The 25901-nt window shown below is 41.3% G+C and overlaps 1 protein-coding gene across 2 annotated transcripts; it reads left to right on the top strand.

Moving 5' to 3' along the window:
* Window positions 1-233: 233 nt before the first annotated feature.
* Window positions 234-25901, top strand: PLAC8 (placenta associated 8). Of its 2 annotated transcripts, none has more exons than XM_054485442.1 (5): window positions 234-323; window positions 7029-7175; window positions 9946-10070; window positions 21167-21280; window positions 24997-25901. In XM_054485442.1, the coding sequence occupies exons 2-4, from the start codon at window positions 7058-7060 to the stop codon at window positions 21269-21271; spliced, it is 348 nt and encodes a 115-aa protein (XP_054341417.1). In that variant the 5' UTR covers window positions 234-323; window positions 7029-7057; the 3' UTR covers window positions 21272-21280; window positions 24997-25901. The 2 variants fall into 2 exon arrangements, with proteins under 2 accessions (XP_054341417.1, XP_054341418.1); XM_054485443.2 differs by lacking the exon at window positions 234-323 and adding an exon at window positions 2786-5225.

The following is a 25901-nucleotide window of genomic DNA, read 5'->3' as shown; positions in this document are numbered from 1 at the left end:
CAGACACGTAAAACCAATCGAACTATATAATGAATTAAATCCTTTCCCCACTAAAAAGACATATCAGTGTACCTAACACAATATAGGAAAAGAAACACACCTTATTTGGCAAGAGATATATTCATTCTCCAGATAAGAGAAACACACATTGAAACCACTTCTGCTGGATTACGCTGGCCAATAAGAGCATCTGAAACTGTTCTATGTACTATGCCCTGCGATAAAAACACAGTTACCTCTCCCCTTTCACGTAGTTTTCATTTGTGGTGAGATTCTCTCCCAGGCCACAAGACATTTCCTGCTCGGAACCTTGTTTACTAATTGTAAGTACTTACAAGTAAGAACTTCTTTTAAAAACTTAGCATTCCAAAAAAAAAGCTTTCTTTAAAAGTTATTTGATTTTCTTGTCTTTTTCTTAGCATGTTATATTTTGAGTTTCAGCTAAAAGACTAAGGTTTTCTTATCTAATTGCTTTAAATTTATACATTTAGTCAAATTCAACAATTTCGTGCTAAGCATTTTGCCAAATGCCAGGCTTTTCAAAGTAGTGTAAGATCCCAGCCTTGAATCCTCATCAGTTGCTGCTTTCTGCAGCAAACACATATTATACATTGTATTTAGTAACATGATCATTAATTTCACTCTTTATTTCAATATGTATGCATGTTGGCTTATGCCGATCTAACTTCTTTCTGCTTTACAAATATTCTATTTTATCCATTCAAAATATTTAGAAGCAAGATATGGAATTTTGTAGATTTAGCTAATGAATTATAAGAATTCTTGAATTCTCACTATGAAAGTAAGAAAAACAGACTAGAATGCTTCAAAATTAAATTCTGGTGCTTCATTTATACATATAAAGAGAGATGGAGAGATTACGAAATGGAAATGTTTCAATCAAAGCAAAAAAAATGAAATTTAACATCAATAAACAGTAGAAAGAAGAGAAAAATCTCAATAATATGTCTAGTGTCTGGATTAATCAATATTAATAATATGTATTAATATTACTGTAATTAATATCATGTATTATATTAATATTAATGTATTTTGTTAAGATAGTGGGCCGTCCTCAGGAGTGAAGTGCTCATAGAAAGGAGAGACAAATACAAGATTGATTCTTAACTAATAGATAAAATTAAGGTGTTTAAAATATGAGCCAAATACTGCAAGATTTCCTGACATTGAGACCATTCCACAGAACTTCCTAAAGAAAGGTATTCTAGTCTCATTCTCCAAAGCTTGCCCACCAAGATTCCCATTTCACTACCTCCTGCCCCTACTTTTCCTGCATTTTCCAAGGTGGCCCCTGCCAGCTTTTTTTTTATCACTCTCTCTGCTCCTGTGGGGTTAAAGATGGCATGGAACAAAACAGCTGTGTGGTCACACCACAACAGGCAGAACTGCTGGCCACGGAGAGGAAACCTCAGGCATCTCCTTAGCCCTTACCAAATCCAGCACAACACTTTTACACACCCTGGCACTCAATAAAATATTAGCTGAATTAAATTGGATCTGTAGTTATTAGTGACAGAAGAAAAATAAGGCCACTTGTCGTGGGTTACAAAGTGTGCTCTGCAAGGCCACTGGCATTAGAATCTCATGAAGTGCCCAGGATACTGCACAGGCCCGCACCTGAAGGGAGAGGAGCTAGTTTGGAATGTGCTCCTGGGAATGCGGGAGGGTCTAGCATGGGCTTCATCGCGCTGGAAGAAGGTATACTGTTTTTCGAATTCTCACCGAAGCAGCTACGTGCTCACCAAGCCGTGTCTGTGAGACGGGCCACCTTTTTCTAGTTCATAGGACAAAACCCTATGGCATATAGGCAGCAGCCCTGCAGGTGCGCGGTTACAGATTCTTAGACCTTAGCTCATTCTATCTAAACCACAATCTCTGAACAGTGTGTAGAATTCTACATTGTACAGATTCCTCAACCCTAGCTCACTCTATCTAAGTCACAATCTCTGAGCAGTGTCTAGAAATTTACACGTTAAAGAGCAGTCCAGGTGGTTTTACTAATAGTAAGCTTTGAGGACCACTGAACTAAGGAGACAAGCTGGTACCTAAGGTCCTAGGAACTCTGGATTTTCAAGGAAGTTTTCTCTCCACTTATTGTTGACCTTTTACCTTGAATGGCTAAGGCTAAAGACTTCATGGCTGAAGCAAAGAAAATTGGGGTTGTTTGGAACAAGCAACAATTTTACATTTGTTTCTGTTTTACATTTGTTGCAACTTAAAAGATACCTTGAATTTTTAAATGATCACAGAGGCTCTACAAATGAGTGTGTGTTTGCTTTCTCATCTCAGTTTTATAACTTTCAAGAAGGTATTTCTTTGAATAAGATATCTCACGGGAGAAGTTATTAGACCCTTTTTAGAATAAGCTAGAAGTGACAGATGGAAGTCCTGGATAGCAGTTCCCTTTAGGACTACTCTTCTATGCAGGGATAAGCCGAGTAGACTTCTCTACCAATATAGGTAATCTGTGCTAGAAAGGAACTTATAATAGCATCAGAAACCTCCTGGGGCCCCCCATTCTGCTCCAGTTCCTAGTGCTAATATTCACAGAAGCACCTGGGTCGCTGCAATCTCCCACATTCAAAAGAGGAAGTCAAAAGTACAAAAGTAGTGAAGGAAACAGAAACAATGTTGACTGTTGGGCTAAAGACTGTTGAGGCTACTACATGGAGGAAGTAATGTTCACACAAACTAACTGGCAGTTAGCATATGGATATTTGAGATACAGCTGATATATATATATATATATATATATAAATTTTTTTTTTTTTTTTGGTGAGATGGAGTCTCACTCTGTCGTCCAGGCTGGAATGCAACGGCACGATCTCAGCTCACCACAACCTCCACCTCCCGGGTTCAAGCGATTCTCCTGCCTCAGCCTCCCGAATAGCTGGGATTACAGGCATGCACTACCACGCCCAGCTAATTTTGTATTTTTAGTAGAGACAGGGTTTCTCCATGTTGTTCAGGTTGGTCTCGAACTCCCGACCTCAGCCTCCCAAAGTGCTGGGATTACAGGCGTGAGCCACCACGCCGGCCGATACAGCTGCTTACTATAGAATTATAGAGATGGCCACTGAGTGGATTTCAAAGGCACTCAGAAAATGTTCAGGACTCAAACTGCTATGAAGCCTAACATTAGCCAATTTGAATACAGAAACACGTATGTCACACACTAAAGACAGTCATGTAAAGGAAAAACAATTAGATAATTGCAGGGTGGTTTTTATACTGAAATCTTCAGATTGCTATTATTATGTTAAAAATCACAATATAGGCTTCTTGAAAAAATAAGGGTGTTAAATGAACATGTTTTTCCTCTGAAAGAGTTGTAGAATCATCTTTATTTATTGAATACCAGTTTCATGCCAAGCATTGGCTAGGGGCCAAGAGGGAAAAAAATACAAACAGCTATAGTATCATTTGTATGACTTGCCCCTCCTTTTTTTTTTTTTTTTTTTTGGAGATAGAGTCTCGCTCTATCACCAAGGATCCACCCGCCTCGGCCTCCCAAAGTGCTAGGATTACAGGCGTGAGCCACCTGGCCTGGTATGACCCCTTAAAATTTTTTTTTCTAGTCACTGGATTTGCTTTTTGTTTCTGAAAAGGATATTTCTTGTTTTGCTTATAAAAGAAATAAATGCTAATTATAAAAAAAATTATCGGCCATGGGTGGTGGCTTACACCTGTAATTCCAGTGTTTTGGGAGGCCAAGGCAGGAAGATCACTTGAGGACAGGAGCTCAAGGTCAGCCTGGGCAACATAGTGAGACCCCCATCTCTACAGAAAACGAAAACAAATTAGCCAGGCATGGTGGTGTGCGCCTGTAATCTCAGCTACTCGGGAGGCTGAGGTGGGGGGATCACTTGAGCCCAGGAGTTCCAGGCTGCAGTGAATTATGATCGTGTCATTGCACTCCTGCCTGGACAACAGAGACCTTATCACAAAACAACAACACAAAAAAGTCTATCAGCCAATCACCTAGGTAGGGATAGCCACTTGACATTACTGATAATTAGCCTTTCATATTTTTTCTGGTATTTGATAACTAAGATGAAATGCAGAAGAAATTTGAATACATATTCTCTAGCATTTCCTGTAATGCATCTTCCTCCAAGATTCCAAATGTGGGAAGCCATCACCCAAAAATATGGTTTCGACCATGTTAGTACTGGAGTCGGGATTTAGGGAAGATCTGGGCCCCCACCTGTGGAGGTCTGAAGAGTCAGGTGAAACATTAGCCTTGTTTGCGTTTCCAGGGCTGGGCTCTCGCCACTGTTTGCTGTGCGCCATCTGGAGCCTGCATCACGCATGGCCTCAGCCAGCCGGGAAGCGGAGAGCGTGGTGGCGGGGGCGCTAGTGAGCTCCTCCTGTGTACCAGGTCCCGAGCTAAGGTTTTGAGACACCTCATTGAACTTGGCCCACAAAATTCCCTGCCTCTGTGGAGCTCACCTTCAGTGTTGGGGATTTGGGACTTACTTTTCCCAAAGCCAAGCTAATTATTGTAAAAGGGGTGAGTGACGAAAACGGAATCATTGCAAGGTCCTTACCTCTTATTTCATGAGATTGGTGGCATGAGTGTGTCTAGAGAGCTGTGGTTGCTTCCTCTTACACGTGGGCGTGTACACCAAGACTAGAATCCAGGGTCCATCTAATAAGCATTCAAATCAGCGGGCGGGGGAGGGGGTGGGTGATAGTTTCTTGTCTTACTTTCCGATCCCAGCGTTGCTCAGCCCATACCATCTGATAAAAACTTTTTACAATTTAGAAATGCCGGCTGAGCCTGGAAGCCCGGAGCGACAGAGCGGCGGGTGCCCGGGAGGGAGCGGCGCCAGCCCTGCCCAGCGCTGCGGCTCCTGGCGCCTGCCGCTGAGGCTGGGCTCCGAGACCGCGCGCCCGCTGCCGGGTTCACGCCGAGTCCCCAGCGGCGCGCCGCCCCGGCGAGTGGTCCCCCGAGGGCAGCCATCCGCAGGCGCAGTTCCCTGATTGCCGCAGCAACAATGGGCGGTCTCCTTGGGATAGATTCTGCGCGGGCTGCTCTAAGAATTTACCGGCAGGCAGGTCTGGTCCCAGCAGAGGAGACCCAGGGGTCCCAGAGCGGCGCTGGCGGGAGGCGTAATGCGGTAGGGTGAGGGTTGATCGAAGAGCCCCGCGCGCAGCTGCCCCTCACAGTCCCCTTCCCGAGTGCAGAGCGGGCGGAGAAGGTAAGAAGCCCACCCACCCACTCCCCGCCTCCTGAAGCCCGTGCTTCAGACCTGTCCCTGCAACTGGGGAGGAGCCAGGCGGGCTCTCCGCCTCCTCGATCCTCCTCCCTGGAAGAGGCCCGAAGGCAGCGGCCGCCAGACACATGTTCGCCTCGTCCATCACCAGACGGCTCTGCCCCTCAACAGAGGCTCCTCCACCGCCACGTACACGTCCGCGGCTCATGCACGCCCTGAATGATCGGCTCAGCCGGCCCCCCTGGTTTTTTGTTCACTTACTGGAACCTTGTTTTGCAGAAAATCTTGTTTGCTGTGGGATCCACAGATGGGTCCGCCTCCCTCTTTTAGTGTAAAAAAGCAGTGAACGGCTATTACGGTACATTTAAAAAAAAAATCAAGCAGAAGCCAAAACCACTTTAATGTCTATAGAAGGGCACATCTCATACATTTAAAATAAGCTTCAGCTGTTCTGAATACAGTTCATGGTATTTTTATTTAAAGACAAATTTCTTTAGAATGAGCCTGTAAGGTGGGTAGGTCAGAAACCCCATTTGACAGATTAATAAGTGGACATTTAAATGACTCGTTAAATGATGAGTCTAAGATCACAGTTTCAGAAACTAAGACTTGGGCAAAGCCGCTCTCACTCCGAATCTAATTCATGTTCCATGACCCTACACTGCCTCTCATGATGTAGAGAAATGAGGAGTAACCTTACCAAATGTACTTCTTAATAAACTGCCCCTGCCACACAGCAGGGTCCGTCAGGCCAGCGCTGACACAGGACTGCAGGCTCCCAGTAAATGGAAGTGAAAGACAAGTCAGGAAGTGGGAAGACTGGAAAGGATTGCTCATCGGAAATCAGTCCAAAACAAAAAGAATAAATTAGGAACAAGAAGGGGGGATATACACAAAAGTTTAGGATGATGCCATTTTAGAGAATGCTATTTTCCATAATTCACTACTTTCTGCCATGATCACAGGTTTCTCGTTTGTTTCGCTGCCTGTGTGAACACCAGGTACCTGTCTAAAAACAGTACACGAGCAACACTGTTCAGCTCCCTTACCCCACGAGAAGCAACTGTTCACCTTCCCAGTTCCGTGAATTCTGTGGTTTTTGTTTTGGGGGGTTTTGTTGAGATGGAGTCTCACTCTGTCGCCCAGGCTAGAGTGCAGAAGTATGACCTCGGCTTAATGCAATCTCCACCTTCCCGGTTCAAGCGATTCTCCTGCCTCGGCCTCCCGAGTAGCTGGAGTTACAGGCACGAGCCACCAAGCCTGGCTAATTTTTTGCGTTTTTAGTAGAGGCGGGGTTTCGCCATACTGGCCAGGCTGGTCTCGAATTCCTGGCCGGGCTGGTCTCGAATTTCTGACCACAAATGATCCGTCCTCCTCGGCCTCCCAAAGTGCCGCGATTACAGACGTGAGTCACCGCGCCCGGCCCAGTTTGGTGAATTCCTTCCTCTCACCCCCAGGGTCTCTATCTTGGGAAGGTTGGAGATAGAAATTCTGTTCTTCAAACAGAGCAACTTCTTCTACACTGCCTCAGCATCCTGCCCCTAAAGTGGGCCTTTAAAGAGCAACCTCGAGATTTCTTATATATATATATACATATATATTTTATTATACTTTAAGTTCTAGGGTACATGTGCACAACGTGCAGGTTTGTTACATATGTATACATGTGCCATGTTGGTGTGCTGCACCCATTAACTCGTCATTTACATTAGGTATATCTCCTAATGCTATCCCTCCCCCCTCCCCCACCCCACAACAGAGATTTCTAACACCACTCTGCCTTTTCAGTCCACTGCTTTTAAGGCCCTGCACTGAAAATGCAAGCTCAGGCGCCGGTGGTCGTTGTGACCCAACCTGGAGTCGGTCCCGGTCCGGCTCCCCAGAACTCCAACTGGCAGACAGGCATGTGTGACTGTTTCAGCGACTGCGGAGTCTGTAAGTGTGTGGGGAAAGAACCCCCTTATTTGATACCGAGGTGAATTACCAATGACTCAATCCTTCTTCTCCCATTCCTCTCTTATTGTGTAGAAAGAGTTTCTAACTTATTACAGGCACTCTGCATGTCAGGCAATGGTATGTTTAGCAAAAAAAAAAAAAAAAGCCTCCGTATGGATAAGTTAATTTTCTCCAGCCCTTCAAAGAACAGTCTTACTCCTAAAATAAGTTCTGGGTTAAGATAATAGCAAAAGATTTGATTCTAACAACGAGCAGGTCTGGCCTGACTAAATAGACCTTACATTAATTTAAAAATTCCAAGTTGAAGTTGATTTTTTTTAGAAAGACTGTTCTTGCAACATATAAATTAACCTCATTAATTTATAGTTACATTGTGTCCAGTACCCAAGTGATAGATTCATGGTTTCCATATGCGTTCAGAGAAGAACTATTTTAATGTATATATTTAGGTTTTTTACACACCTGAGAATAAAGAATTCTGGAGACAATTAGCTTGTCACTGGGAAAAAAAAAAAATCTCTGACTGCTTTGTTTTCTTTTTCTTTCTTTTTTTTTTTGAGATGAAGTCTCACTCTTGTTCCCCTGGCTGGAGTGCAATGGCACACTCACTGCAACCTCCACCTCCCAGGTTCAAGAGATTCTCCTGCCTCAGCCTCCCGAGTAGCTGGGATTACAGGCGCCCGCCACCACACCTGGCTAATTTTTGTATTTTTAGTAGAGACAGGGTTTCACCATGTTGGCCAGGCTGGTCTCAAACTCCTGACCTCAGGTGATCCGCCTGCCTCAGCCTCCCAAAGTGCTGGGATTACAAGCGTAAGCCACCGCACCCAGGCTGTTTTCTTTTTATAAGATCTCTCTAAAAGATCTCTTACTTAGAGATGTCTCTAAATGAACTTGGAGGAAAGGAAGTTTGGGGTGAGATGGGCATTGCAGAGAGGAGCAAGGTGCTTAGTTCTCAATAATGAAGAAACAAACAAACCCACCTGCAGAAAACTTGCTCTGAAGTTTATTTGCTTGTCTTGGTCCTCGTAGTACTCTAAGACAGGAAAATAAAATACATAATCGTTTAAAGTTGAAATTGACTTTGAATGAGAGTTTAATTGAACCTTGTTTTTGTTTTTTGTTTTTTTGAGACACAGTCTTACTTTGTCACCCAGGCTAGAATGTAGTGGTGCGATCTCCGCTCACTGCAATGTCTGTCTCCCTGGTTCAAGTGATTCTCCTACCTTGGCCTCCGAGTAGCTGGGGTTACAGGCACGCACAACCACACCCAGCCAATTTTTGTATTTTTAGTAGAGACGGGGTTTCATCATGTTGGCCAGGCTGGTCTCAAACTCCTGACATCAAGTGATCCTCCCACTTCTGCCTTCCAAAGTGCTAGGATTACAGGGATGAGCCACCATGCCTGGCCTGAAATTGAACTTTGAATGTGTTAAGAATTACATTCAGGCTGGGCGTGGTGGCTCACACCTGTAATCCCAGCACTTTGGGAGGCCAAGGCGGGCAGATCACAAGGTCAGGAGTTCAAGACCAGCCTGGCCAAGATGGTGAAACCCCATCTCTACTAAAAAATACAAAAATTAACCGGGCATGGTGGTGGGTGCCTGTAGTCCCAGCTACTCGGGAGGCTGAGGCAGAAGGATTGCTTGAACCTGAGAGGTGGAGGTTGCAGTGAGCTAAGATCGCGCCATTGCACTCGAGCCTGGCAAGAGAGTGAGACTCCATCTCAAAAAATAAATAAATAAATAAGTAAATAAAATAAAATAAAAATAAAAAAAGAATTACACACTCAGTAGCATAGCAAGGGAAAATTACCCAGGGAATGAAACAATTGGGTTTGTTTTTTCACTCTCATTGTCTGGGGTGACGACTTAAGCTTCTCAGGACACCAGTTCAACATCTGCAAATCAAAGTGAGAATTAGACTACATTGGTGAAACTCTCTAAAGATGAACATTTTAACCCTCTCACCCCTAGTATTATTATTACCCAATTAAATTAATACACAAGTTCCAATCAGAGCTTAATTGCTTAATAGCAAATTTTCTTAAATGTAGATCTGATCAAATTATTCTCCCCTCTTAAAATGTTTCAGTGGTTCCTCATAACTCTCATGACACACTCTTAACACTCACAGTTTTTCATCATCTGGTCCCCAACCTGCCTCAACCCCCAGTTAAATCCTCATTCCATCCCAGGGCTCCAGCCACATTGAATGAACACTAGCCTTTGCCAGGATATGCCAGATTACCTCGAAGAGGCTCTTTTCCTTTTTGTCCACCTTTAAAACATCTAATCATCCTTCAATAGTCAGCTCAAACAGCATTTCCTACTCAGGGCCTTGTAGGCCCCATTTCTCTGGGTGACCTGTTGGTATTTTAAACACATTTCTGTTGGAGAACTTTCCCTATGATCTGCCTTCACTACTAGGCTTGAGCCAGGGGCACTGTCAGTACTGAGGATAATGTCTGGAAAATGAATAAGTTTTACCGCATCAATGAACAAATGAATGAAGGCAGAACTATGACAAGAATGATATACTTTGCAAAGGCGTGGTCATTCCTGAAATGATTTGCGGGTGGAGGGAGAAACTGATGCAAAGCTGAACAGAAACATTGAAGATGGACTTAGCAGCAGGCTTTGCGGCCAAGGCCCCATGACTTGGACTGCCGTTTGTGAAAGCAAGCTAAACTTTCAGCTGTGGCAGGGGCAGAGTGGAGTAACGTGTACCCCTGGTTTCATGTGTCTAGGTCTCTGTGGCACATTTTGTTTCCCGTGCCTTGGGTGTCAAGTTGCAGCTGATATGAATGAATGCTGTCTGTGTGGAACAAGCGTCGCAATGAGGACTCTCTACAGGACCCGATATGGCATCCCTGTGAGTCTCTTATCATATCGTCTAACTCAAATATGCAACCACATTCAAAATAATTATTATAAACGTGGAGGTCATTTGATGTATACATCTTCTGAAATTGATTGATAAGAGTTCCCCAGCATGTGCAATCTTGCATTCAGTTGTAGCAACAGATCTTCTGCTTATGTGGCCTCCTTCTAGGTTTCTGTTGAAAACCTGAGAAAATAGATAACTCATATTTACAATGGATGTCATACCATGGAAGAGGCTTATTTAGGATCTACTGTGCCGTGGATGCATTACATGTATTATTTCACTTAATCCTCACATCATCTCTGTAAAGTGGGTAGGTCCACAACATTTTGCCGAAGAGAACTTTAAAGTTTTAAAAGGTGGAGTAATTCCCTCAAAGATAATAGTAGAGAAAGAGTCGATACTCAATTCTAACTGTCCATTCATACACTTTCCATTACACCAACTCCACTTTGTGTAGGTGAGAGATTATATTACTTAGGGTTCTCTAAGTGCATTAGAAACAGAACCAATAAGATTGGGAGTGGATGTGTGTGTGCTTGTGTGCACGTGTGTGTGTATACACATATATATGTATACAGGCAAACCTCAGATATACAGGTTTAGTTCTAGACCACCACAATAAAGCAAATATTGCAATAGAGCAAGTCACATGAATTTTTTGGTTTCCCAGTGCACATAAAAGGTATGCTTATACTACACTATAGTCTATATTAAGTATGCAATAACATTATGTCTCGAAAAACAACATATGTACCTTAATTTTAAAATACTTTATGGCTAAAAAATACTAATAATAATCTATCCGAATCTTCAGCAATTCATAATGTTTTTGCCTGTGGAGGGTCTTGCCTCAATGTTGGTGGCTGCTGACTGATCAGGGTGCTGGATACTGAAGGTTGGGGTGACTGTGGCAATTTCTTCAAGTAAGGCAACAATGGTCTTGGCGTGGTGGCTCACACCTATAATCCCAGCACTTCGGGAGGCCCAGGAGGGCTGATCACTTGAGGTCAGGAGTTAGAGACCAGCCTGGCCAACATGGTGAAACCCCTCTCTACTAGACATATAGAAATTAGCCAGGCGTGGTGGCAGGTGCCTGTAATCCCAGCTACTCGGGAGGCTGAGGCAGGAGAATTGCTTGAACCCAGGAGGGAGGCTGCAGTGAGCCCAGATTGCACCTCAGCACTCCAGCCTGGACAACAGAGCAAGACTCCATCTCAAACAAAACAAAACAAAAACAAAAAACAAATAAGGCAACAATGAAGTCTGCCTCATTGATCGACCATTCCTTTCACGAAAGGAAAGATTTCTATGCTATTTGATAGCATTTTACCTACAATAGAACTTCTTTCAAAATTGGATTCAGTCCTCTCAAACCCTTTTAAGGCTTTATCAGCTAAGCTTATGGAACATTCTAAATCCTTTGTTGTTATTTCAACCATGGTCACAGCATCTTCACCAGGAGTAGATTCCATCTCAAGAAACCAATTTCTTTCTTTCTTTCTTTCTTTTTTTCTTTCTTTCTTTCTTTCTTTTTTGAGACGGAGTCTCACTCTGTTACTAGGCTGGAGTGCAGTGGTGCGATCTCAGCTCACTGCAACCTCCTCCTCCCAGGTTCAAGCGATTCTCCTGCCTCATCCTCCCGAGTAGCTGAGACTACAGGCACCCGCCACCGCGCCCAGCTAATTTTTCTATTTTTAGTAGAGACAGGGTTTCACCATGTTGGCCAGGATGGTCTTGATCTCTTGACCTTGTGATCCGCCCGCCTCAGCCTCCCACAGTGCTGGGATTACAGGCATAAGCCACCACGCCCAGCCTCAAGAAACAGCTTTCTTTTTTTTTTTTTTGAAAGGGAGTCTTGCTCTGTCACCCAGGCTGGAGTGCAGTGGCTTGATCTTGGCTCACTGCAAGCTCCACCTCCCGGGTTCACACCATTCTCCTGCCTCAGCCTCCCGCGTAGCTGGGATTACAGGTGCCTGCCACTACGCCCAGCTAATTTTTTGTATTTTTAGTAGAGACGGGGTTTCACCGTGTTAGCTAGGATGGTCTCAATCTCCTGACCTCATGATCCGCCCCCCTCGGCCTCCCAAAGTGCTGGAATTACAGGCGTGAGCCACCGCGCCCTGCCAAGAAACAGCTTTCTTTGCTCATCCATAAGAAGTAACTCCTCAAGTTTTATCAAGAGATTGCAGCAATTCAGTGACATCTTTAGGATCCATTTCTAATTCTAATTCTCTTGCTATTTCTACCACATCTGTAGTTACTTTCTCTACTGAAGTCTTGAACACCTCAAAGTCATCCATGAGGGACAGAATCAACTTCTTCCAATCTCCTGTTAATGCTGATATTTTGATCTCCCCCCAGGAATCATGAATGTTTTTCTGTTTTGTTTTTTGAGACAGGGTCTCACTCTGTCACCCAGGCTAGAGTGCAGTGGCGCCGTCTCGGCTCACTGCAGCCTTCCCCTCCCAGGTTCAAGCGATTCTCCCACCTTAGCCTCCCGAGTACCTGGGGCTATAGATGTGCACCATCACACCAAGTTAATTTTTTATTTTTATTTTTTGGTAGAGATGGGTTTTTACCATGTTGGCCAGGCTGGTCTCAAACTCCTGACCTCAAGTGATCCGCCTGCCTTGGCCTCCCTAAGTGCTGGGATTACAGCTGTGAGCCACCACGCCTGGCCAGGAATCATGAATGTTCTTAAGGAAACCTAAAATTATTAATCATTTCTTCAAGATTTTCAATTTGCTTTCCCTAGATCCATCAGAGGTATCACTGTCTATGGCAGCTACAGCCTTCAAAAGTGTTTTATTTTTTAAATAATAAGACTTGAAAATCAAAATTACTCCTTGATTGGCTGCAGAATAGGTGTTCTTTTAGAAGGCATGAAAACAACATTAATCTCTTTGTATGTCTTCATCAAAGTTCTTGGATGTCTAAGTACATTGTTAGTGAACAGTAATATTTTGAAAATAATCTTTCTTTGTGAGTATAGGTTTCAATAGTGGGCTTAATATTTGGTAAACAATGCTGTCAACACATATGCTGTCATCAGGTTTTGTGGTTCCATTTATAGAGCACAGGCAGATTTAGCATAATTTTTTTTTTCTCATGGGGTGGGGGAAAGAAAAGTGATTAGAATAATTCTTAAGGGCTCTAGGATTTTGCAAATAGTAAATGAGCATTGGCTTCAACTTAAAGTCACCAGTTGCATTATCTCCTAACAAGAGAGTCAGCCTGTCTTTGGCAGCTTTGAATACAGGCACGGACTTCTCCTCTCTAACTTTGGATTTCCTTGATGGCATCTTCTTCCAATAAGGCTGTTTCATTTTCATTGAAAATCTGTTTTTTAGTGTAGCCACCTTCATCAATTATCTTAGCTAGACCTTCTGGATAACTTGCTACACCTTCTCCATCAGCACTTGCTGCTTCACCTTGTGCTTTTATGTTATGGAGAAGACATCTTTCTTTAAACCTCATGAACCAACCTCTTTTAGCTTCAGACTTTTCTTCTGCAGATTTCTTTTTTTCATTGTTTTTGTTTTTGTTTTGAGATGGAGTCTCACTCTGTCGCCAGGCTGGAGTGCAGTGGGTCACGATCTTGGCGCACTGCAAACTCTGCCTCCCGGGTTCAACCGATTCTCCTGCCTCAGCCTCCCCAGTAGCTGGGATTACAGGCACGTGCCGCCACACCCAGCTAATTTTTTTGTATTTTTAGTAGAGATGGGATTTCACCATGTTGGCCAGGGTGGTCTCAATCTCCTGACCTCGTGATCTGCCCACCTTGGCCTCCCAAAGTGCTGGGATTATAGGCATGAGCCACCGCGCCCAGCTTCTTCTGCAGCTTTGTCTCTCTTATCCTTCATAGAACCCGAAGAGCATTGGGGCCTTGCTGTGGATTAGGCTTTGACTTATGGGAATGTTATGGCCGGTTTGATTTCCTATCCAGAGCACTCAAACTTTCTCCAGATCAGCAATAAGGTTGTTTTGCATTCCTATTGTTTGTATGTTCACTGGAGTAGCATGTTTAATTTCCTTCAAGAACTTTTCCACTGCATTCACAACTTGGCTAACCATTTGGCACAAGAGGACTAGCTTTCAGCCTCTCTCTGGTTTCAATATGTTTTTCTCACTAAGCTTCATTATTTCTAGCTTTTGATTTAAGTAGGAGATATGTGACTCTTCCTTTCATTTGAACATTTAGAGGCCATTGTAGGGTTATTGGTTGACCTAATTTCAGTATTGTTGTGTCTCAGGGAATAGAGAGGCCCAAGGAGAGGATGAGAAATAGGAGAACAAAACAGCTGGTCAGTGGAGCAGTCAGAATACACACATTTATCAATTAAATTTGCTGTTGGTATTAGTCTGTTCTCGCATTGCTATAAAGAAGTACCTGAGACTGGGTAATTTATAAACAAAAGAGGTTTAATTGGCTCATGATTCCACAGGCTGTATAGGAAGCATAGTGGCATCTGCTTCTAGGGAGACCTCTGGCGGCTTACTTACAATTATGGCACAAAGCAAAGGCGGAGCCGGCACTTCACATGACTGGAGCAGGAGGAAGCGGGACAGAGGTGCTACACATTTTTTTTTTTTTTTTTGAGATGGAGTCGCGCTCTGTCACCCAGGCTGGAGTGCAGTGGCACGATCTCGGCTCACTGCAAGCTCCACCTCCTGGGTTCACGCCATTCTCCTGCCTCAGCCTCCTGAGTAGCTGGGACTACAGGCGCCCGCCACCATGCCCGGCTATTTTTTTGTATTTTTAGTAGAGACAGGGTTTCACCGTGTTAGGCAGGATGGTCTCGATCTCCTGACCTTGTGATCTGCCCACCTCGCATGCCCGGCAGTTTTTTTTTTTTTTTTTTTTTTTTGAGACAGAGTCTCACTCTGTTACCAGGCTGGAGTGCAGTGGTGTGATCTCGTCTCACTGCAACCTCTGCCTCCCAGGTTCAAGCGATTCTCCTGCCTCAGCCTCCTGAGTAGCTGGGAGTACGGGCGTGCGCCACCACACCCATCTAATTTTTTTTTTTTTTTGTATTTTTAGTAGAGATGGGGTTTCACCATGTTGGCCAGGATGGTCTAGATCTCTTGACCTTGTGATCCGCCTGCCTTGGACTTCCCAAGTGCTGGGATTACAGGTGTGAGCCACCATGCCCAGCCTGTGCTAGACACTTTTAAACAACCAGATCTCACGAGAACTCACTCACTATTGGAACACAGTACTGAGGGGAAAATCTGCTGCTATGATCCAGTCATCTCCCACCAGGCCCCACCTCCAACATTGGGGATTACATTTGATGTGAGATTTGGGTGGGGACAACATCCAAACTATATCACCATCTTATATGGATGGGTGCAGTTCATGGTGCCCCAAAATAAATAGTAACATCAAACTCTTAATGATCGCAGGTGGCCATAACAGATACAATAAGAATGAAAAAAATTGAAATATTGCAAGAATTTCCAAACTGTGACACAGAGACGTGAAGTGAGCACACGCTATTGGAAAAAATGGCACCCTTAGACTTGTTTGATGCAGGGTTGCCACAAACCTTCAATTTGTAAATTGCAGTGAGCCGAGATTGCATCATTGTACTCCAGCCTGGACAAGAATGAAACGCCATCTCAAAAAAAAAAAAAGTTATAGCTGATTATAAAATCATGTTTTAAAGAGGACCAAAGTGAGAAAACAATTGTCTGTGGATGACAAAAACATTTTAGGGCAGCCACAGTTAAAGGCACAATTGACAAGGAAATTTACTTCTGTGGCACACAGTCATTTAACATAATAATTATAATTATTATTGTTAACATATACTAAGTCATATTAGAATTATAGAAGTTTTATATAATTTTGGAACATACACCAATAACACATTTACACAAATATAGACCAAAGAAAGTCATCTGATATTTGACAATGCTTCCTGTATGATTTCTGTCCCAAATAAGCCATTTTGAGACTTTAGAGGACCTAATATCTAAATATTAGGTTAGAAAGAGACATAATTTATAATTTGATTTTGGAAAGTTTGTCAAATATCAAAGGTTTAAAACACCAGATATCACAAAATAGAATCCCAAGTCACCATAAGTCATTCATTTGGCAAAAATAACTCAAAAAAAATTTTAAAAAAATCTTTATTCTAATAGAGGAGACTTAGCTTTCCAAACAAGACTCAACGAAGATAGCATGAAGCCAGCTGAATCTGTCTCTTCTTTCTGTCCTCCTTTTTTTCCCTGCCATTTACCCAAAGGAGAAAACAAAACTCTTTCATTATCTTTTAACATTACATAAAAATCATCTTTGAAAGAGAAAACCAAATTTCATGTTTGCATTAGTGCATCTTTAATGCTAAAGCTAGTTTTTACATAAAATTGTATATATCTATCCAGTTTTAATTAGTTTGACCATAAAGTAAGATTTTCATAAACTTTTTAGAACGCTTTATAATTTTCCATCAAACAGAAGATCCATTTTCTAAGAAAACCCTGTTATTTGGACACATGGGCCCAGATTCTGGCCCCACATCAGTGTGATTTTAATGTTTTAACCTATGGAAAAATGCTAAATAATTTTTTTTAGCTCTTGGCCAACTTGTTTATACCCACAGAATTTTTTACAAGATCAACCCTTTACAAACCCTTTTCACTTTGCTTAAACCTTCAGTTTCATCCCGTTACTCTTTTAGGTTAAGATAATCTTTAAAACCCTCAGGCCCAGCGTGGTGGCTCACGCCTGTAATCCCAGCACTTTGGGAGGCCGAGGTGGGCGGATCACAAGGTCAGGAGATTGAGACAATCCTGGCCAACATGGTGAAACCTCATCTCTACTAAAAATACAAAAATTAGCTGAGCATGATGGCGTGCACCTGTAGTGCACAGGAGGCTACTCGGGAGGCTGAGATAGGAGAATCGCTTGAACCCGGGAGGCAGAGGTTGCGGTGAGCTGACATCACGCCACTGCACTCTAGCCTGGTGACAGAGCGAGACTCCATCTCAAAAAAAAAAACAAACCCTCAAAACTAGACAAAATTACATTCCCTTTAACAAAAGCCATATTCCTATGCCTTCTTATAATCTTTTACCAAAAACACATTCCCTACACACCTTGTATGTAAAACTGTTTCTCCAGTGGTCTCAATTACATGTTACAATATTAACTCTTAGCAACTTTATTTTTAGTGAAAACTCTGATAAGTAAGATATTTTAATTATGTATTAGGGGTGGAGCCTAGGGCATTAGACAGAAATGAAGATAAGGTCAGACTCTTTTTAGCATAGCTAGCGGGCATGGCTCTCCATATGTCCCCAGGCCTTATATATTATCTAAGCCTCCAAAGTAGGTAAATCAAACAATTTTCAAAAATTAAAGAAAAGTCAAACTGTTTCTTTGACCTTAAAGCATTTAGCAAATCTGACCTTAATTTAGGGCAAATGTCTACATTTTCAAGACAACTTATTTTACCAATAATCTTTAAAACTGTCCTTATTTCCAAAAGATTACTAAAGCCACGTGAACAAAAAGGCATTAAAGTTTCTATTTTTCTGACAAAATATTTTATTTAAGCGCTTTTTTTCTAAGCCAATTAATCAGAGCTCTTTTATATATAAACATCACACACACATACACACACCCCCACACACACACCCCACATGTAAATACAGACAGACAGAAGATTGGGCACTTGTAAGATTTTTCATTTGCCAGTTTCTTAATCCTACAAGGAGCCCTTGTAGGAACAGAGCCGGGACAGCATGCATTTCTAGGACCGAATAAGTAGCAAATAAACAGCTGAAGGCAGGACAGATCCCCAAAGTTAAAGGTGCCATTTTATACCAGTTTCTCGATCCCCAAAAGGAGGGAAATACTACGGGAGAAGACAATGCAGTGCTTTTACCGACTGCATTTCATTGCAAGGCAACCCAAAGCCAATCAGCCCATTTTGCAATCAGCCCATCCTCATGAGAGTCTCATCTCCCAGTGAGGGGTGAGGATGTTGCCTTGTCTTCCAGGTGGCCAAGAGCATGCTTCTCTGATCCAAGTGTGCAGAGTCAAGTATCCCTCCATAACTACTATTCGCCACCCCTTACAGTACATTTCCTACCTAGTTATTACACACCAAAGCTATCTCATAATGCAAAGTAATTGCTGATACCTGCACCCCCCAACAAACTCAAAACCATCAGGTAACACAGTGCCTTTGATTTTGAGAAGGATCTATCCACTTTGGGTCTATCCAATTCCTGGGGTTTCATGAAGAAAACAGTGGTTTTTTCCAAAACGTGGTCTCTGGTGCCTCCGCTGTTTTTCCCAATGAGTCCTAGGCTACCAGAAGTTATCTTAGGGCCTCTCATGTGCCTTAAGGATGACAAGACCAAAAAAAAAAAAAAAAAAATGGAGAAAAATAATTCAGTCAACTGAGAAGAAAAAAAATCTTTTTTCAGAAAAAAAAGTTCCAAGAAGAGAAAAACATGAAGGCCTTTTGAATATACCTATAGCTTGTTTATCCACTTTTAATTAAGCTGACTTTTTAATCATAGTACTCTTTAAAAAATAAATCCTTTCAGATATCTTATTACACGAATTTAGCCATGCCAAGCAGCCAATATTTCTGGTTTCTGAACTTTACCAAAGGTAACCTCCTAGGTTCCTCAAGGACATGGTAAGCAGTTTCTTTTTTACAAGATTTACAGTCTCCAAAATGTAGTTCAGAGAAAGGAAAATTCAAGAGGGGAAATCAGAAGCTATACATTGGTGGAAAAACACCTGAATAAATGGCAAAGTTACACAAATAACAAACCAGAAAGGAATCATTTCAGAAGCCAACAATTGAACCCAGGCCACTGCTGTCAAAAAGATAAAGCCTTAGCTGCTGAGCTATATAGCATTGAGCAGTTTCTACTGCTTTTTCCAGAAGGAGCCTAAAGAAGCCAATTTGAAGCTTACAAGGCTTTTATCTGCTCAAGAAAAATTTTTTGGAGTAACTATGACATCAACCCCCAAATTCCTGTCCTCTGGATGGTGGAAACCAAAAGAAAGTATCCCCATATGGTCACAAGGTTTAGCTGTTAAGGACACAAAACAAGACAGAAATTTCTTACAGTATTGGCTATCATATATCAAGCAGGAAAAATAAGTTACAGGATAGTATGACCTCATTTTTAAAAAACAAAAGAAATCCTGAAATGCCAAACTCTATATGTCTACATCCATAGCTGTATCTTCGTCTAATCTATATTTATATGAGTCATAGGCATAGAACAAAATCTAAGGAAAGAGGCTACACAGCAAATTATTAATAGTTTATCTCTGGTAGTGACATTGGGTAGAAAGGGATTAGATTGTTATTTTCACTTAATATTGTTCTGTGTTTCAATTTGTCATTAAAATTATCTATAGCATGTATTTAAAATTGTTTTAATTTTTATTTAAATTTTGTTCACAAGTGCTGTAAATAAGCATTTTTTTTTGTAATTCACAAAATGATAAATATTTTTAAGTGAAAATATAAAATAGTTTCAGCTAGGTGCAGTTGAGCACGCCTGTAGTCCTAGCCTGAAACTCTTTTTCAGGAGACTGAGGTGGTGAAACTGCCTTTGCGAAATTATGACTGAGACAGTGAAAGAGATCTAACTTAACTGACTCCATCTTACTTCTAACCGCCAAGCTGTCCTTGTTCATTCCTGGGTGTAGGCTGAACTAACTTTGGGAGAAACTTAGTTTATAGTTTAAACAAACATGGTAATAGCCCTTTCCCAAAGCAGACCTCCCTTTTGCCTGGGGACTAGATTGCCTTTGTAGGACTAACGTTAGCCACAAGATTAGAAATTATAATTAAGTCATGGAGCTGGAGGCTACAAGGTTCTGACCCTCCCTAAACTGTTCCTAAGATCAGTGCTTGATATAGTTTGCAGACCCTGCACTTGATGGAGATGAGGGTTCATCTAGTGCCCTGCCCGTGACTGTGTTCAGTTTCAAGTCTATTAAATGCCAGGAATGTAAATGCCACTGTTTTTTAATGCAGCTTTAAGTTTTTTATTTATCAAAACCCTGAAACAAAGTGTTTTTAAAATCATCTAATTTTACAAAGTAGTCCCCAAAAGTTTCTTCCTTACTTCTTCCCTAGAGCTGATGTCTTGGGAATTTTCCTCCATATCTCCAAATCACACACTTGTATTGCTACTTCTTGACTTTTAGTTAGAGGCATTATCTGTTAACCTCCCACTAGGGAAGATATGAATTTAGTTCTATTTTCTCCTCCTCCCCGACCACACACATGTGCCCTCTCCCCCTACCCCATTCTTTCCAATATAGTTATACGGTTAATTCTATATTCAGTGTTTACATTATGATACTTAAATTTGTTTTATTCAACTTCAGAGCTGAGTCATGTAGTAAATATGATTGCTTTTCCCGCTCAATTTTGTTTTTCCTGGTATTGGTAATTATTGAGTTTTTGTTAGTATTTTTCCTCCATTTACTTATGAGTCTTTTAACCCCAGATTGTTTGCCAGTTTTCTAAATTTCTTCCCAACACCTTCAACACATAGATGTTTTATCATTTTCATCTTCATGATGAAATCACTTCCAGTCCTACTACCTTTTGAACTAGTTGCCCATTATTCCTAGTGCTTAGCTCTCATCCTGGGATCTCCCTTCACCATGACCCTGGAGATTCCATTAGCTTCTCTCCTATATTAGACTCTTGCTTCTTATCTTCCACTTTCTTGGTTCACACCCGCATTTTAGTGGAGCACATCCTCTACTAACTTCCTATGACAGAGAGGAGGGCCAGGAGAAAAGAGTTTTGAAATTCTACTTCCTAAAGATATTTAACTCTCATACTTGATAGTTTGGTTGGACATCTTACATTTTCAATAACGTGAAGTATAGAATAATATTTTCTGTCATAAAATGAGACAACATTTATATGAAAAAGTGAGGTAACATTTTCCTAAATGTGTCCATCCAAACTCTGAATCTGAAAGATCAGTGCCTTCTGCTTCTCTTCAAGATGTGGCAAGTCTTAATTCCAAATAGGTGAATTTTATATTTTTATTTCTTTTTGGTTTTCAAACAGGGATCTATTTGTGATGACTATATGGCAACCTTTTGCTGTCCTCATTGTACTCTTTGCCAAATCAAGAGAGATATCAACAGAAGGAGAGCCATGCGTACTTTCTAAAAACTGATGGTGAGTCAATGCAAACATGCCTCTCAGAATATGTGGGTTTTTAGAAATATCACTAAAGACTTTGTCAATTATTCATTGTTTTGAATAATTCAGCAATAACTATTTCTTAAGTCTCCTGAAGTGCTATCATAATATCAAGATTGGCTTTAATTTTCTTCTTATGAAGAAGATAGCTCTATACTTTGAAACCATATTTTAGCAAATAAAAAATGGTGAATTTTCTAAACTTTTCAGAATTCTGATGATCTATTAAGGAAGCACTTACCACTTGTAACATACCAGAGTATAGTGAGATACGAAAGAATTAGAAAACATGTTCCCTGCTAAGACAAACAAGTTGACAAAAGGAATTGGTAAATAATTATAAAATAGAAGAGCAATGAAAATAACATACTGTATGATGTTTGGATTGATTGTGGCATAAAGCATCTATCATAGCAAGGTGAGGTTAAATAGAAAACTCCTTTTGGAGAAGTTAAACTTTGAAAGAGGTGAACATAGAATTTAGAATGTTTGGAAATGTTATATAGAATTCACCACGTGAAATTCAATCAAGTCATTTTCAACTAATTTTTCTCAGGACTATCTATTGAGGATGTAGTTAAGTAGAAATCAACATCATTTACTCCACCCCCTGTAGAATATATCTTGAGTATGGGAAGAACACAATTTTTCTACTCTTTGTAATATTCAGTTTCCTTCCTGAAGTGATACTCTGTATAGGTTAATAAAAATAACTCTTGGGAGATATGTAAAAAATGTTCATTTACTTAGCAAGTAATGTATCAAGGATCTAGGATCAAGTATATATTATCTTAGCAAGTAATGTATCAATGTATCAATATCTAAGACTAGGTAAGATACTGTTAGGTATTGTGGTAGGGTTGGGGAGCAAGATAAATAAGCTAGTCCCTCTGTCATTATAGAATTTATACTAAAAAAGGGGGATTAGACAAAACCCTAACTAAAATGCAGAATTCAATTAATGCCTATAGACAAAGTGGTATTTTATATTCAGAGGAGGAAAAGATCACGTCTTGTAAGATGTATAAGTGAAAGTTTCTGAAAGCAGTGATTTTTAATTCTAAAGGGAAAGTGCGTATTAGTTCACAACAAGAAACAGATGGTACTCAAACTGTGATAGTTCAAGGATTTAATGAAGACTAATTATAAAGGTGTGGGTGGGGCATTGTAGGGAAATGACAAGGGATGGTGTAATAACCTGCCTGGCAACAGCCCCAGGGAGGAGAAGAGGGAGCAGCGACCTGAATCCTTAAGGAGAGAGCTGTGTAAAGAAGCCTGCCCTGAGAGAAACAGTATCCTCTCAAGAGAGGGTTGTGAGCAGCCCAAGGCAACCCACAGAACTGAAAAAGTACCCTGACCTCACTTTCGGATGTCCTTCTGGGTTTCCCATTGGCTGAACCCACCAGAAAGGCAGAGGGCAGCAAAGTGTCACTGTAGTCCGCAGGTCGCCTCCCAGGGCACACAGCAGGATAGTCAAGGGAGTAAGTAAATCAGATGGGGCAAACAGAGGATCACTGACTCAAGATGTGGTTTTAATTAATAGAAATGGAGGCTGAGTGCAGTGGCTCACGCCTGTGATCCCATCACTCTGGGAGGCCAAGGCAAGAGGATTGCTTGAACCCAGGAGTTTGAGACCAGCCTGGGGAACATGTTGAAACCCCGTGTCTTCAAAAAATACAAAAATTAGCTAGGTGTGGTGGTGCACGCCTGTAGTCCCAGCTACTTGGGAGGCTGAGGTGGGAGGATCACTTGAGCCTGGGAGGTAGAAGCTGCAGTGAGCTATGATCACACCATTGCACTCCAGCCTGGGCAACAGAACAAGACCCTGTCTCAAAAAAAAAAAAAAAAGAAAAGGAAAGAAATGAAATGTTGCTTCTAATCAGCAATATTAATGAAACTAGAGAGGCAAAAAAAGAGAAAATATCTTTATGAGCTTAGGTGCAACTTGGCTAGAACATATGGCATAAGTAGAAAAATAACGAAAAATAAGAGATTTTAAAAAGTGAGCTGGGGCCTTAGCATGCAATGTCTGAATACTAAGCTAATGACTTGGTAGGAATTGGGAAATTAGTGCAGGCTTGAAGTAAATGAATAGAACTACTCTTTAGAAATATGAATCTAAGGCTGGGCACAGTGGCTCCTGCCTATAATCCCAACACTTTGGGAGGCCGAGGTGGGAGGATCACTTGAGCTCAGGAGTTCACCACCAGCGACCAGCCTGGGCAACATAGCGAGACCTAATCTCTACTAAAAAGTAAAAATAAAAATAAATAAAATTTAAAAATAATAAACGTTAATCTAGTAGTAGTATATAGTACAGACTATACAGGATGAGGCCGGAAGCAAAGATGGGGAGTTAGACCATTCCAACACTGTTTACTTAAATAAATACATGAAACAATTTGGATCAAATATCTACCCACACATTCATAGTAATGAGTCCTGATAGCTCAAGTGTTTTCTTTAACCTCAGGGAAAATATCTCACTGAATCTTTAGATGGGTTTGAAGTAAAATACCTTGGAGGTCCTGACTTCTCCTCATCAACTTGGACCCTACATCACTCACTGGCAATAAAACTTTAGACACACAGATATCAAAATGGGGAGAAACAAGACAGAAAGAGCAAGGAATAACAACATGATTTACGTTAAAATAGATTGAGACAAAGGACATAGGAATCCACTGGAAAAGCTCCCCATAGTCCAAATTGGGCACTTTGAGGAACAAAATAATGTCGTGTTAGATTATAACCCAAAGTGTAAAATATCTATGCATTTATGCTGACATAAATGATTGAATAAAATTTGAAAATTGAAAAAAAGTATGTATATTGAAAGCAGGGAAAACTGGGAATATTGAGAGCAAAGAAGTGGCAGGAGAATTTCTGTATGGGAGAAGAGACACATCTCCCATACAGAACTCCAGATATTTAGGTAGATACTCCTTCTTCAAGGAGAGCGGCATGATTTCCCACCCTGAAGTGGGGGTTTGCATAGTGACTTCCTTCCAAAAAGTACAGCATGAAAAGTACAGCATACGAGTACACTCTCTATACTGTATGGAGTAGCTTCACAATGGAGAAACCTTACACAATGACCTGAGCCAGGTAATCAACATCACCATCACTGGTGATAAGTCATACTGATAGTTTGCACCCCTGATTTGATGTGATGAGAATGGCACTTTACCTTTGTGGTATTCCTCCCAAAACCTCTTAACTCCAGTCTAACCATGAGAAAAACATCAGACAAACCTAAACTGAGGCACATTCCACAAAATACCTGACTACTCCTCCTGAAAACTGTCAAGGTCATCAAAAACAAGGAAAGGCTGAGAAGCAGTCACAGTTTAGAGGAGCCTAAGAGAAGATGACAATTAAATGTAATGTGGTATGCTAGATGGGATGCTGGAAGAGAAAATTGAAGTAGGTAAAAACTGAGTAATCTGAAGATAGTATGGGCTTTGATTAGTAATAATGCGTCGGTACAGGTTCATTAGTTTTGATAAACCTCCCACGGTAATGTAAGATGTTAACCAACAGGAAAATTGGGTGCTGGATACATGAGAGCTCGCTGTACTATCTTTGCAACTTTTCCATCAATCAAAAATGATTCTGCAATTAAAAGTTTATTAAAAATTACACAAGTACATTGAGAAAATTCAAAACTCTTCTTTGTGTGCCCTTTATAGGTGAAAAGCTCTTACTGAAGCAACAGAATTCAGCAGACACCTCTTCAACTTGAGTTCTTCACCATCTTTTGCAACTGAAATATGATGGATATGTTTAAGTACAACTGATGGCATGAAAAAAATCAAATTTTTGATTTATTATAAATGAATGTTGTGCCTGAGCTTAGCTAAATGGTGCAACTTAGTTTCTCCTTGCTTTCATATTATCAAATTTCCTGGCTTATAAACTTTTTAAATTACATTTGAAATATAAACCAAATAAAAGATTTTACTGATAAGATTCTTCATGCTTCTTTGCTCTCCTTAAAATGTCTTTTTCACTAGTTAATTCCAAGGGTCAGTCTCATAATTTTGTTCTTATACTTTTGTTTCTTTTTTCTTTTTTTTTTTTTTAATAGAGTTGGGGGTCTTTCTTTCTTTTTTTTTTTTTTTTTTTGAGATGGAGTCTCACTCTGTTGCCCAGGCTGCAGTGCAGTGGCGTGATCTCAGCTCACTGCAATCTCCACCTCCTGGATACAAGCGATTCTACTTCCTCAGTCTCCCGAGTAGCTGGGATTACAGGTTCCCGCCACCATGCCCAGCTAATTTTTGTATTTTTAGTAGAGACAGGGTTTCACCATCTTGGTCAGGCTGGTCTCGAACTCCTAACCTCGTGATCCACCTGCGTCGGCCTCCCAAGGTGCTGGGATTACAGGCATGAGCCACTGCATCCGACCTAGATTTGGGGGTCTTTCTATGTAGCCCAGGCTGGTCTTGAACTCCTGGCCTCTAGCAAGCCTCCCATCTCAGCCTCCCAAGGTGCTGGAATTACAGGTGTGAGCCACTGCACCATACTTTGGTTTCTTAACGGGAGATTTTGGTCCACAGTAACCCAACTCTCTTTCATCTAAGAACTTTAGATGAGA

This window comes from Pongo pygmaeus, chromosome 3 (assembly GCF_028885625.2).
Source record: "Pongo pygmaeus isolate AG05252 chromosome 3, NHGRI_mPonPyg2-v2.0_pri, whole genome shotgun sequence".
Taxonomy (NCBI): domain Eukaryota; kingdom Metazoa; phylum Chordata; class Mammalia; order Primates; family Hominidae; genus Pongo; species Pongo pygmaeus.
The sequence above is the reverse complement of the archived record's forward strand: the minus strand, read 5'-3'. Positions and strand labels throughout refer to the sequence as shown.